Source organism: Excalfactoria chinensis, chromosome 6, assembly GCF_039878825.1.
Source record: "Excalfactoria chinensis isolate bCotChi1 chromosome 6, bCotChi1.hap2, whole genome shotgun sequence".
Classification (NCBI taxonomy): Eukaryota; Metazoa; Chordata; class Aves; order Galliformes; family Phasianidae; genus Excalfactoria; species Excalfactoria chinensis.
This window is the reverse complement of record NC_092830.1, coordinates 26,861,553-26,875,753: the sequence shown is the minus strand read 5'-3', so window position 1 is coordinate 26,875,753 and position 14,201 is coordinate 26,861,553. Positions and strand designations below refer to the sequence as shown.

Here is a 14,201-nt window from a genome sequence, read left to right as displayed (position 1 = left end):
GGGTTTTATGTGACATGCTGCAGAGCTGCCTTCTTATTTTCAGTCAATTGAATTGTTGCTCTAGGTTCATCCCTCATGGCTGAGGAGGCCTCAGTACATCTGTGTTAAGGCTGACACGTTCTGCCTACCCATAGCACGTGATCTCGTCTGGGTTCATCCAATGTCCCTCTGTAGCAAAAAGGGAAGAGATTGCTTTTCAGACTGATTTGTCATTGCCATTAACCAAGTGAACAGCAACTCATTTGTCACTCAGAATAGGTATTATTTCTATGCAAGCATCCAATGTGTGGTTTTCTCTCCTCAAATCAAAATAAGGGCAGAATTGCTCCAACTCTGGTAATGGATATTTGCATGGTACATTACAAACCACAAATTAGGTTAATCCACTCTCCAAACCCTACCAGCTACCATCTGTGCATGGTGAACTAATTAACCCTTGAGACATCTGCCAATCCTGATGTGGCTTGTGAAACCAGTTCCAGGATGTTTATCTTCAAAGATGTCCCTGTCTCCTTTACATGTGACTGACTACAACAGGTTTTATACTCCTGAAGTATGACCTGACCCTCTGTCCTTGCTGAGAATTTTTCTTTGGTAGTTCACTGCCAAAATTGTCAGATCTTTGGTCAGAAAGCTGGAGCAAACAGCTGGAGCCAGGCATTTGATGGTAATTAGGGAGGCAACATGGCTTCCACAGGCTTTTCACACTTGGTCTTTGTGTTCCTCCATTACTGAGAGAGTTCCCCTTGCTGCTTACAGTGGGGTTACACATAGGAGATGATGATGCTTCACCTTAGCTTTTAGTGCAAAGTAATCTCTCTGCCACCTGCCTCATAGACAGCCAAGCCCTTGTGCCTGCTTTAGCGTTTGCTTGCAAAAGCCTTTCTGACCACCCCCCTTCTGAAAGCATAACAGAAACCCCACTGCTTACTTGCTCCCCCTGTCCTGACCGCCTTGGCCCTGAGCTGCTGCTTTGTGGCTTTCTCTTACTCCCTGCTCCTGTGAGATAGGATGTCCCTACAGCGAGGGGAAATAAACTTGAAGTTTATGGCTCCATCAGCGCTGCAGTGTCTCCATTCCTTAATTGATCAGATCCTGTCTGCATTGAGCTGGCCGTGCTCTGGCTGAGCCTGCCAGCTGTAGTCTGTTTAAACAGCCCCTGTAATTGAGCACTCAGAGCATTAGCTTAGCAGCTTGCTCCAAGCCAGTGGTGCCTCGGTGGGGCTGTTGATGAGGCTTGGCTTCCTCAGCAGAGAGAAGCATCCTTCAGTGTGGTTCCCATATCCAGTTATTGGACTAGCAGAATACTGCAGCACCCAGACAGCAATCTGCTTCTTTTCCCTTCTGTAGCCTAAAATGAGGAAGGATGTAAATAAAAACTTCAGAGTCTGTTTGAAATGGCTTGGACTGTCTTTTTATTGACATCTCTTTAATATTCCCTCAATGGGAGGATTAAGTAGAGTTGAGGAAGTGGGGCCTCCAGGGAAAAGTTGAGCATATTGCTGTAACAGTACCACGGCCCTCATGGCTTGTCATGTTGTGGAGCTGCTCCTTGGGCTGCAAGCAGGAGTCGATTCTTTACCCTAATTTCTTTTTGCTAAGGAGAACTTGCTCGTGTTCTGTCAGCTTTGGGGAGGTGCCTTAATTGCTATTTATTTGAGTTATCAGGGATGGGTTTTGTCCACTTCCTTTGTAGTTATGAAGAGAAGTGTCTGATCTCTTGGTTTTTGTTTTCTTTTCCTGGGTTAACAGCTGAGCAATGCTCATCCCTCCAGAGATGAACTGCTTTGGTTCTGTCACACCACACATCCAGCCCGTGCTTACAGCTCCATGCCATGTCTTGGATGCTTTTTTATTTTTGTAAATGAGTTTTATTTTCTTAACTTAGGTTTGAACTGCCTCCTTTGAGGTAATATGGAGAAAATAAGTGGTGTGTGCTGCCCCTTCTGTACTTAATCATTCAGCAGGGCTGCAAATGTGTGAGCCGTTAGCCAGACCAGTGTAGCTAGAACTGATTCTGCCTGTCCCCAGAGCTGACCCAAGAGGTTGAGCTTGATCTTTTAAGTGTCGCTTCTGAAGGGCCCAATCTGTGAGCATGGTACTAAAGATGTCAAAGAATATATCCAGTAAATCACAGTGGTAAATCCTGGTTTGAGGGAATACCTGTGGTGGTAACTGAAGCAGATTTCTTGCCGCTACCGGTACAAGCGTGTGCAGTCAGTGGGGCAAGCAATTGGCTACTGCTGGATGAATCCAAGCCCAGGTGATAGCACAGCAAAGCTACTATGTGATTTTCAACCCAGATGTTAGAGTCATTCTGCTCTCACTGTTCACCTCTAAGCTCTGTCTCCCCAAACTCCCTCCTGAAAAGCTTAAGCTAAGGAGGTTCTTGTTTGTTTTTGAGGTGGCAAATGGGGACCTAAGTTTGTCCAAGGTGATATCAGGGTCCCAAGAACAACTTAAAGCACATAGCTTGGCCTTGGTATTCTAATCCTCACATGAGATTTGTGCTGCGACATGGTCCCTGCAGACAAAGACATGTGCTCTTGTTTGTATGCTGATGAATCACATGTGCTGTGTTCTTGCATTGCTGTCTGCAGTCAGTCAGTATGGCAGCAGCCATGGTGGAGCAGCTCTGTTGCTGTTCCCCTGCTGATGGGGATGGCTGGAACAGGTGGCTCGTCTGCCACTGTTCTGCACCCTCACACACAAGTACTGACAGGATTGTTCCTGATCAAACCTGGGATCTCTTCTCCCATCATACGATTAACCTTCCTGGCTGTATGTACTAATTACTATGTGGAATTTAAAAACAGAGCAGATTCTGGCAGAACATCTTGATTCTCACACAGTGTTTTTCTTTTCTTTTTTTCTTTTTTTTTCTTTTTTCTTATTATTATTTTCTTATTATTTTCTTCTCTTTTTTCTGTTCAGTTTACTGGCTTTTGCCTAATGTAATAAGTCCAAGAGCAGCTTGCTTACTTTCTTTCTTACTATATATATATATAAATTTATATATAATATATAAAACTTCATTTTATTTTTAACTAGTCCATGAGCTAACACATAGCTGAAGCAACATCCACTTGCTCTTTCCGAAAGCAAGGCTGTTGCTCTCTGCTCATATGGCTCTAAGGAAGAGCTTTGGCTATGCCAGGCACCCTTCATCTCCTCACATCACACATGATGCCGTTCTGCATTGCTGGCCAGTGTGTGACCCTGTCCAGCCTAATCCCCTCTCCAATTCTGTAGTATTCTGGCAGAAGGAAACTGATTTCTCCATTTACTCTCCTTGTGCACCACATTTTTGAAGTCTCTGTTTAAACCAAAATGCTTTGGGCTTATGCCTGCAACTACTGAAGAGAAGAGCAGATAGATAGGAACCCTTATTCTTTCTGCATTGGTTTGCTTTTCTGCTGACAAGCTGTGTAGCCTGCTGGATGTATGGGCCTGCTGTCCTTTTCTGAATGGCCCATGTACTGAGGGTAGAAGATGTGGTAAGAGAAGAACAGTTGTTTGTGCGTTGTGTGGTTTGGCTGTGTGGCTTTTAAACTGAAGTGTGGGGACAGGGCACAGGATTAGGATGAGGAATGCTTGTGCTCTCTGAGCTTCCCAGTTCAGGGCAGGGATGGGCTGCAAGGATGAGGTGTGGTCTGCATGGACGGCCTGAACTCTGTGAGTGTGCCTCCTGGGGCAGAACAGCTCTTTTGGTTTTAGGGAGCTCCATCTGCTCCTGTCCTGCCTCCCTCTTCTGTCTGTCAAGTGGCAGATGGTGTTAGCACTGCTTGCGTGGGTTGTGAGGCTTTGGTTTTGGCACATTGGGTAAGGCAAGTGAGATGCACACTCGGGCTGCAGTGGAAGCTGATGAGTCTTGGTACTGGTAGGGCAGTGAGTGTGGGTCCTGGCTGCCTGAGGATAAAAGCTTGGGCACCTCAGGCTGGTGTGACTTTCACTATCTCATTTGGGGTAGCTACATGACATGCAAAATCCACTCTGGATGGAGTGGCTCTTCTCCTGGAGATGGCCAAAAGCATTACTTCAGGGTGCTCAGCAGGGGCCGTGATGTGCAGCTCATCCTGCTGCCAGTTCAGGCAGGCTGCCTGGCCAGGCCCATGCTGCAGCGTGTTCTGCTTGGCAGCGGGGCTGCTCTGCAGCAGGGGCTGACTCAGGCTGGGGCTTCTCTGGGATCTCCTACAGAACTGTATGTGCAGGGACCATGACAGTTATAGGGGAAGTGGTTCTTGCTTGCTGTGTGGAAAGATTTAATGCAAGCTATGGCTGCCAGTATAAGAACTGTGCAGCCCTGTATGCTTCTGGGTTCACAAATGGGATTAGGATGGGCTTTTCCAGAAGTAAACAGAGTAGAAAATTGGAACTCGTTTTTCTGTAAGCGGGTGCTTTTAGGAAGGATAAGGCGCTGTGTGAGGCTGCTGGAGTGCAGCTGGTGAGCGCGGAGCTGTGCTGTGCACAGAGCAGGCAGTCCTCTCATCCTGCAGCTCAGAAAAGGACTCTCTGGATGTGGATTCCTTCCCTGTAGGAGCAAGTTATCCAGATGATGAATTTCTGAAGCACACTCGAGTCACGTGAGGGCCAGATGGGAACATTTTCTAAGCAGCGTGTGTGGGTCCAGCATGCGCCAGGCAGCTCTGCTTACGTGGCAAGTGGGAGCAGGCTGACGTTGGTCTGCAGCATTGAGCTGGGCAGGCGAGGAGCCTGACTGCAGCCTGGCCCTCCGCCCCCCTGCATGCAGCCCCTTTTCCTGAGGTATCAGCACTGCATTGGGGAGGGAAGGAGAGAGGGCTGGACTTGGGGAGCTGGACTGAAATTAAAGGTCTGATTTACTGCCTACTGTCAAATCATCTTACTCCAGCACTTCAGCTGAATTTGCATGTTGGAAGATATCACAGGTTATCAAGTAATCAAATATTTGTTAAGTGTAGCTCTTTAAGGTACTGCCTCATCTACAGATAATGTGCAGAATAGAGGCGATGATCTGCTTCAGGCATATAGGAAAGGCATCCTGTAGGGATGAGAGATTTACTTCAAACTGAGACTTCTTGCATTGTAGAGAAAGAAAAACTTAAATATCCATATCTGTTCAAATGCTATCTATATTTTAAAAAAACGACAAAACAACCTTGCTTTGAACACACTGCATCAATGTCCTGCAGTCATAAGAACAAGGGAAGCTTTTTTAAGCCACTGTGGTAATGGGGTGGTTACCAGCCCCTCTCTGGATCAGGCAATGGGCACAAATATTGGTTTTGTTGTGGGTCTCTCTGAGGCCTGCAGTGAGAAACATCAATGGCGCAGTTAAACAATATGCCTTGGGCAGTGGTTTTAAATAATAGGTCAAAACACTCGTAGCCTTTCTGTGCCATTCTTCTGTTTCTCTGGTTATCTGTTGTTTTTTGCCTAATTGAATGAGTTAATTGTGTGAGCTAGGGATGTGTGCAAATGGTACCAATTCAGGCTGAGGTTTATCTGCATATATTTTTTTTTTCTTTCCAAGCTGTCTTATGCTTATGTTGTAGGCCTACGTGTGACCAATGCAGAGTCAGTGTTAAAAGCAGGTACTTCTATTCTTTAGGACATTGTTACCTTCTCATTTAACCAGTGTCAGGCTGCAGACAGAGGAGAAGGGGCTGATGGAGAGAAATCTGGCAACAGGCTGACAGGGATGGCCAATGGATGTGATGCATCAGAAGTTTCAAGGAGATTCAAGAGTATGGGGGAACAGTGAACATGGTGCTCTGGCTGTAGATGGAAGCAGGAACAAACTATGGTTTTGGGGGGGTCCTCACTAAACTTCCTGCTCCTGGAGGTAGAGGTGGTGACCTGGCATGGAGTAGAAGGTTGTCCCCAGGTTTGGTTGGCAGGGCAAAAAGGAAACGGTGAGGGGACAAGTGAAAGCCAAACTGCAGCAAGCAGCTCGGGAGGAGTCAGGACTGAGCCTGGCCCTCTGTGGTTCCTTACCTGCTCTGGGTGGTAAGGTCCTGCCTGAGCACCTAAGGCAACAGCAGGGCACTTGCATTTATACCAGCTTCTTGGTGTGCTTGACATCCAAAACCAGGATTGAAATGGAGGCTTAACTTCAATTTTCCATTCTGCCCTATGTGGGGAACACTACAGTGAACAAGGCTCTAGGCCAGTTCAGAGAATTGGACAACTTCTAAGAAACAGCCCACTCTAACTCTTTCTGGCTGATTTGTCAAATACCACTGATTCACAACACCCCTGTTTGTCTCTTAATGCCTTTTGCTTGATGGAGATGAAAAAGCGTTGACTTCCCCCAGCTCCAGTTTGGGGAATCTCTGCCAGCTACTGGACCACCAGTGAAGTTCTCTGAAGAGGAGTGCAGCACTGATTGTTGACTACCCAGGAAGTCAGTGTAATTTGAGGTCACTGTAAGACTGTATTGCTTACTCTTTTCATCCTTCCGAGAAAGTTAGGAAGGGTAAATGCCTGTAAAGTGAATCTGCAAAATGCTCAGCTGCAGCCTCACCACTGCAGTCTGTGGCAAATTGAGCTCTTCCTCGTGAGGGGCAATAATGCCCTATGGCATTGATCTGTGTTGGAAAGGGACAGTCACTGTCAGATGTCAGCATCTCGTCAGCACAGCAGCTTGTTCTTGTATTCATTTTCCCAGTATTTTATGTTGCACTCTAGAGCTGCACAGCTTTCCAGAGATTTCACTATTCCCCAGATGATGTTTGAGGTAAGGCTTCAAGGAAAGCCACTTCTGTAGAACAGATCATACTTACGTGATTAAACTTTTTACACTCCAAAGCAAGGTAGGCCACATCCATGTTCTCCAGGGGGAATGTCTTTGGCTTAGGATAGCTCCTCAGCTATGCAGAGAGATGAGTTGGTGCAAGGTCTACATGGCCAGAGCTATAACCAGGCTGAGCCTTAGGACCTGTATGATCCATCTAACCCTCTGGGAATTACTGCAGCAATATTGCTGGGCGGTATTTACCTTAACAAGATAGAAAGCTGTACATGTACTAGTCTAAAGAAAGCTGATAGCCCCAGCTGCATGCAGCCTTTGAATCTTTAGTTGTACATTGCTTCTAGCCTATACAGCAGTAATAAATAGGGGATGCTGTAGTCAATGTTGAACTGAATGTTTTGACAGTTGAACATTTTGCTGGCAAAAAATAAAATAAAATGAATCCAGTATCAGTAACTGCTGCTGAGGGAACGGTGGAGGAGAAGGAGCTGCTTTGCACCTGCTGGACCACAGGACCTGGATGTTCAGGACTGATGTGAACTGTGGAGGTGGCAGCTCCTGGGTTGTGGTAGGGCTGAACTCATGCATTCAGCTCCAGACTGACTCTGGCATTTGTGGGTTTCCCTGAAGTCCTCTCTGCTCTGCTCTAGCTGCATGCGAGACAAATAGCCTGCTACTAACAGGAGATGAGTGGGGCTGTATCACAAGCGTAAAGTGTTAGTCCCCAGCAGTCTGGCGCCTGTTCTCTTGCCAGCAGTGGGAGGAGCAGCAAACAAACTGGTCTCAATGGCAGCAGAAAAGCTTCTGGTGAAATCTAAATGCAATCATCTGTTTCTTGTGTTTAGTTCACCACGGCAACTGGCTTAATGAAGCCCTCCAAGCCTTTCCCCCTCTAATTCCTTCCTTTCCTCCTCACCTGGGGCTCCAACTGACCTATCCCCAGGTTCCCACCTCTGGGGGTAGCTCCAGGGGGAGGGGGTCCAGTGGACACTGTCAAATCCTGCAGTGCTGCTATTTCTGGGTGGTGTGGTGGCTCCAAGGGCATCCTTGGTGCTCTGCACAGTGCCTTGGCTCCTGGCTGAGCTGTAATTTATGAACCCGCATTTCTTCTGAGCTTTTAAAAATAATTCCAAGCGGAGGGGTTTGTTCTGGCTCCAGCTGAAGCTGACAGTGAGGACTGTGGGGGTTGGTGTTAGGAGCAGAATCGAAACGCCGTTACCTTAGGAGTGGCTTGCTTTGAGCAGGCAGTTTTCATTTCCCTTCCAAATACTGAGATTTTCCCCCCCCCCCCCCCAAGTCATCTGAGACCAGCCGGCGTTTGGCTGTGCGACAGAGGAGGAGAGGCAGGAAGCAAGGGTTTGTTCGTTTACCGTTACCAATCCCATTGGAAACCGGCTGCAAGCCCCGTGCAGAATTCCAGAAAAACTCCTGGAGGGAAACCTGGGGCCGTTCAAAGTTTGTGTGTTGCTGGCATGGATGCAGCACACTTTTAGGGCCCTTGACCTCCTCCCTGAGTCTTCGATTCCCCCCACGGCTCTTCATTTGAGCTCTTTGTGAAGTGGAATCCATCGCTAATGTCTGATATTTTTATTATTTGTAGGAGGAACTCCTAGAAGCTGGTAGCAATTAGAGCTTAAACGTCTTGGAATAAAAAAAAAATAAAAAATTTTTTAAAAAATCCCCCAAGAAGGAAGTTTAATGCTAAGCAGATGTGCAGGAGCAGCTGAAGTATGCTAGCTGCCTTCTGCTTCAGGAGCAGCCCCATCTCCGTCTCACTGCTGTCAGGCTGGGGCAGCTGAGAAGTGCTGCAGCTTGTGTGCTGCTTCTCAGGCTGGAGGTCTACCCTGGGGAAAGGGGGTTCTTCCCCAGTTACTGCTCTGATTACTTTCTTATTCTGATTTAGGTGAATTATGACTCTGATAAGGGAAGAAAATCACTTTTGTTTTTTTCTTGCAATAGATAGGAGCTAAGATTTTTATTATGTTGTTGTTGTACATCGTTCTGTGTCAGTTACGAGAGAACCCATGGGTGTCTGTAGATGAGGTTGCTGTGGATCTGGGGCTAAGCTCCCTCCCTTCTTGGACAGGAAGATCCAGGGAAGCCCTAAGCTTGTGTGAAACACAGTTTATTCTTTCTCTGTTTTAAATTGGTGGCTGTTTCAGCCTTTTGCTGCTGGCTCGTACTGGGGCAAACTGGAATCTTCCTGGTTGTTTCTACATTACATCTGCATTACTTATCTCTGTAATATTCAGGTTCTTCTGTCTGAAAAAAGATCTGACAGCTGACTGATGTTCATAATCCCCTTCCTGAATGCAGTGGAAGCTTATTCAAAAGCTCATAGACAAGTTGCTGACAACAGCTCCTTCACACCCTTTCCCGTTTGTGCCCTGAGTCTGTAATAGAAACATGCTGTATATTCCCTCTGTAAGCTAGAGCATGAGTTACTCTTGCCAGATGATTTCCTGTCACACTCTACCAGTGTAGGACCCCCTCACCCCCCTTTTTTAATGGTAATCCAAAATAAATTAGTGTAAGTTATCATGGTGTGTTTTGTATTGGAATGTGACAGTGCAGTGCATGGATTGGAGGCAAGGTGGCTGGAGTTTTCAGGTTGTTTTCTCCAGTGGTCACTACTGAGAACTTACTGGAAAACAAAGGCCAAATCTAGCTGACCTCTGGTATTGCTCTAACATGGTGAAGATTGGGGGCCTGCTGTAAAGGAAGAATTTGAAGACCTTGCTATTCCTGTAGTGCTGAGGAAATGCAGTAAAAGTGTTTCTTGCAGCTCTGGTTTCCAGTGGGGATGTCTGAAAGCTCTTTCTCTTGCTTTATATTGTAACTGAGAAATCGCTAGCACATATGTACTAGGAATCTGTTACTGGTTGGTTGGGCTTTTTGGCCGCCTTAATGATATTCTGTGGATCAAAAGACAGTAGCAAGTCAAATAAGTAAGGGTGTCAGTATGGATTGATCCTCTCTCCCGGTAACTGTAAGGGTGCATTTTCCCTGCTGTTAAACTGACTATTCCAGAGTTGTGTTCGTTATTGTGAGTGGACTTTAAAAATCATTTTTTGGAGTTGCTTGTTAGAATTCAGGGAGTTCTTAGCCTGTCATATAAACACCTTCCCTTGCATCTTCTCCCAGGCAGGGTTAGAGTAACAGGTCTGCTTGTGTTCCCAACAATCCACAGAACTGAAGTGTTTGCTGGCTCTTATTGTGAAATGGGGGCAAACCTGATAACTTTAGAAACACACTTCCAGTGTATTCAAACAAAACAAAACAAAAATACATGTGCAAATTATTCCCAGAATCCCAAGCCAAGCATTTACACCTAATTTCATGGAGGGGGAGGGAAAAATTCTGACCTAGTTGATAACAATTGTATCAGCTTTTCCTTTAACCTGGTTTCTTCCTCATATTTGTTGGCTAAAAATGCTGTTTCTGTTTGTGCTTTGATTATACCTTCATATGAGTTCTGTACTCTTCCATGGAGCGTTATTTGTCTATTATTACTTAATGCTATTTCAGAGTAACAAAATGCTCACATGTACTGAAGTTCCATCTCTGTGAGTTGCCTGTTGGTCTTATGGGGATCATTAACAGCTGCAAAGCTAAATACTTTTGCAGGTCTGAGGCTTAATGAGTCAAACTGTCTCTTGGTATGCATTTCCTGTCCTACTGGGAATAAGCTCAGAGCATATCTTACTCAGATTTCAAATTTGAAGAACTACATGTAAGTTTCATAAGTTCACTAGCATTTATTATCACCAGTTAAGGGTAGTTCTTATGACTTGACCTTTACACAGTCCCCATCGTGCTGACCCAACTCTAAAGAAAAAAGTTGATGTTCCTTTCAAATCTGTTTTAACTGACTTTCAAACTTACTGACATGATTTTCTTCTTTCTCTAATTACTTCCTCCCTTTATGGCTACCCTCTTCTTGGATTTCCAGTTTGGATGTCCAGTTTGTCTGAGACTCCAAAAAAGAGTGCCGCTCCAGGTAACTTCTTGTGCCTTGCTGTTCTGCATGCTACTGGAAAGAGAAGCCTGCAGCTCATATCACATGTGGTTTTGGAATTGTGTGGAGTCTGGGTCTGTGACTGTGAATTCACTGTCTCTGGCAGTGAATATCCAGGATCTGTTGTGTACCTGTGTGTTGTTGGGTTTTTTTTGTGATGCATGATTTTTGACAATGGCGCTGCATTTCTGGCTTCTGCCACACCTTGGTTCTTCCAAAAGCAGTAGATGGCGTTTTGCTGTGTGACATCTCCCTTGCCCAGCTCCAGTTCTACAGCTCAAAACAGTTTCCTGTTTTGTGAGCTGATCCTGTCCAGCAGCAACAGACCTGCACAGCCCCTTGCCCATGCTGAGGGATAAAGGAGAGAAGACAGCTTTTCCACAGTATGTAGAAAGGGTGTTTCATAGAACACATGGGGCTGAGAAAGATGCAAAAACTGCAAAAATTGTCATGGACACACAAGGAATCAGGAGGGTGAAGGGGTCAGGGACCAGACTTCTAGGTGAGGCTGGGTTAGCTCAGTATGAAGCAAAAGGTAAGTGTTAGAGTAAAATGAATTAGGTTGTCTCCTGAGCAACCAGTGGACTTCTCTGCCAGAGAAGATTCTTTCATCCTTCTCAAACTTGAAGCTCATGGCTTGTGGTACTTCCTTCTCTGTGAAGGGTACAGGCAGTAAGACCACACATAAGTATCAAGTCAAGGAAGAATGGAAATGCCCCCTGCTGCTTTCCATGCCCAAGTTGGTGAATATCCAAGCTGCTACCCTTTTCAGACCCTGTGAGCAAAATCTTACTGTCCTCAATGGGTGAGTACTTGCTTGTTAGAGGCTCTTAGTAAGTAACACTGCAGTGATTTCAGAAATGCTGGCCTAGAAAGAAGTTCAGTACACCCCTGGGGGATGTTCTCTTCACTCTGAGCAGAACAGGTCTGATTTCAGGGTGATATTTGGACATAACTGCACAAAAATATCTGAAGTATTTGGTCACAGAAGCATGGTGGTTAATAGGTCATCTGTGAGTTCAGGCAAACAATGAGACTGAAAAGGAGGGCAGCATATTGAGGAGAGATAATATTGCTTTGAGAGAGTGGCAAGGAGCCCTCAAATGGCCTGGTTTGGAGGTAAGGGACATACAGGGTTGGTTGGTTTTCTCTGGCTTTCTGTATTTCTTGGAACTACTTTGTGTTTATGGTCTATAATATGGCAAGTAGTATACTGAAGCTTTCTGAAGAAAGAGAAGGTGAAATTTTATTCAATACAAATTTCTTCTCTTCTGTTAGCTAAATGCATGTTTCTAGTTTGGCTTCAAAAGCTGTGCATGATGCAAGGGTAAATATAAGTGATTAATTCCACTCTGTAGTGCTCAAAAAGGGAAATGCTGATACATCTGCTGAGAAGTCTTCTGGTGCACTTGCCCGGGTCTCTAGCTCTCCAAGCTGTTCCAGTTCGTGTGGTCATTCAGTTGATGTTTCATTCAAATGAATCCACATCTCCAGCACTGGTACTCTTCAGACCAGGCCTGCTGAGGGCTGTATTATAATATGGCAGTTAAAGGCTCAAGCTTGGATTTTTTTATCCTTGTGGTGTCAGTCTGTGTCTTAAAGTGCAGAAGACTGGAAGAGAAGCTAGTTCAGTGCTGCCCCAGCAGCCCCCATCTCTAGGACATGAACCTGCTCCATTAAATGCAGGCTCTGGCCAAGCGGTTTAATGTCTTACTTTGGAATAAGATGGGTGCCATGGTGTCATTTAGTGGGTGTCTCTGACTGTAGGCCATCAAGAATGCTGAGCTTCACACAGCTAAGCAGCCTGCCTCCCCTTCCCATCGCTGTAACCCATGTGCCAGGAGGATGGTTGGGGACGACCCAACTACTGCTACATTCCTTGGCTAGTTGGCTCTGTGCAGTGTGGAGTAATGTGGATCTGTTGCCACGCCGAGCATGACTGGGGTGAGTGCCAAAGTACATAGGTGACTTCAGCCTGGTGGAGGACCCTGTCTAGCAGCTGTGTGAAAATCTACAAATGGTTTAACAGATCCATGTGCAGAATGCTTCAGTTTTCTTAACTGTTGCTACCTGTAACCTAGTTGGTTGGAACTGCTGTTTAGGAAGCCAACTTTCCAAGAAGGAGTGGAAAGAGGACTCAACATTTTTATTTGATTTTTTTCCTTTCGCCCTCCTGCCTCTGATTTTTCTTGGCTCTACCTGAAAACTCAGCAGATCAAAAATTAAAAATCCTAACAAGCTCCAGTTGGCGAAGGTCAGCACCGAGTTTCTCCATTTGTCAGGATTCTGTTGGAAACACTGCTGAGGACTCTGAAGAAGGAAGAAACTGGAGTGCTCACTTGAGAGAGTGCTGGACATTTAGCAAGGGCCAAGCTGCTCCTGGTGCTCTGTGGGATTGGTTTTTGGTGCTGGTTTAGCTGAGCTTCAGGCACATCCAGTACTGGAAGCCAGTCTGCCTTAAAGCCGCCACTTGTCCCATGGTCTTGAAGGCTCAGCCAGATTTTGCTTCTTGGAAAAGCAAGAAAATATTGTGCATCCCTTTCACTGGGAGATGACCCCAGAAGAGAGGCTGTTTTCTGCTGCCGTGATAGCAAGGCATATTCCCTTCCTGGTGACTGCATGTGCTATTGGCTTGGGCTCCTTATAGCTGTTTGTAGCAGCAACCCTTTGGGCCAAGAGGGACTCTACATGGCTCATAGAGCTGCCATCTGTGCCCTGTGTCTGCATGTGTAGCCAGAATTGTAGTGTCTGAAGTTGTAGCTGTTCTGCAAGCAAGATACTGCCCCATGCACTAAAAGTGTGCATGCTTTGATGTGGACTTGAAGAAAGCATGTGTATGAATACTCACTTATGGAAAAACTTGTGTGTTAATTATGGCCCCTAGTGTGGATTGAGGGGGTTTGTGTACTGATTTGGCCATCCCTGAAGGGGTGGTGCTCAACCCTGTGTTACTCTCAGGCATTGACATTTTGGGTGTTGGGCAAGGTTTTAGGCCAAACTTCTTTGGCTTTAAGTTATTTAATGAACAGATCCAAGCTCTCCCATTCTGCATTCAGTCTTCTCTGTGGTGTCACCTGTTGCTGAAACTCTTCTCAGAAAACACAATCAAATTGCTTTGTCATTAGTAAAAGAACTACCTAACTGATCTCAGACCATGAGCTGCAGAAACAATGAAGTATTAAGAACCCATTTGATATCCTTCTGCAAATATTTGTTTTCCTCTGTAATGAGACAAAAGGAATTTTGCCAGTAAAGTTTTATTGCTGAGACCCAGTGGCTGGAATGGAATTGTATAGTAACTATAAGAATTCAGTACGTGGTACCAAGTTACGTTTCTCCCCACTAAAGCTTCACAGCTCAGCTCTGTTACACTGACTGCTGAAGTTAAGTGCTGTTAGAACTGGGGGAACCCCCTGCCTATCAGAAAGGATAGAGATAGACACAAGCTGT

The 14,201-nt window shown here is 45.7% G+C and overlaps 1 protein-coding gene across 11 annotated transcripts in view; it reads left to right on the top strand.

The window, feature by feature from the left end:
• SH3PXD2A (SH3 and PX domains 2A) overlaps positions 1-14,201 on the top strand; it is a 229,776-nt gene that overhangs the window by 145,946 nt on the left and 69,629 nt on the right. For 7 of the 11 annotated variants that reach the window (XR_011904232.1, XM_072340995.1, XM_072340992.1 and 4 more), the window contains one exon: positions 10,686-10,733. The exons of the other annotated variants lie outside the window; for them this stretch is intronic. Coding sequence is in view for 6 of the 7 variants with exons in the window: in XM_072340995.1 (XP_072197096.1) it covers positions 10,686-10,733 (48 nt within the window). In the remaining variant the exon portion in view is untranslated. The remainder of the gene's footprint in view (positions 1-10,685; positions 10,734-14,201) is intronic. 11 annotated transcript variants of the gene reach the window in all.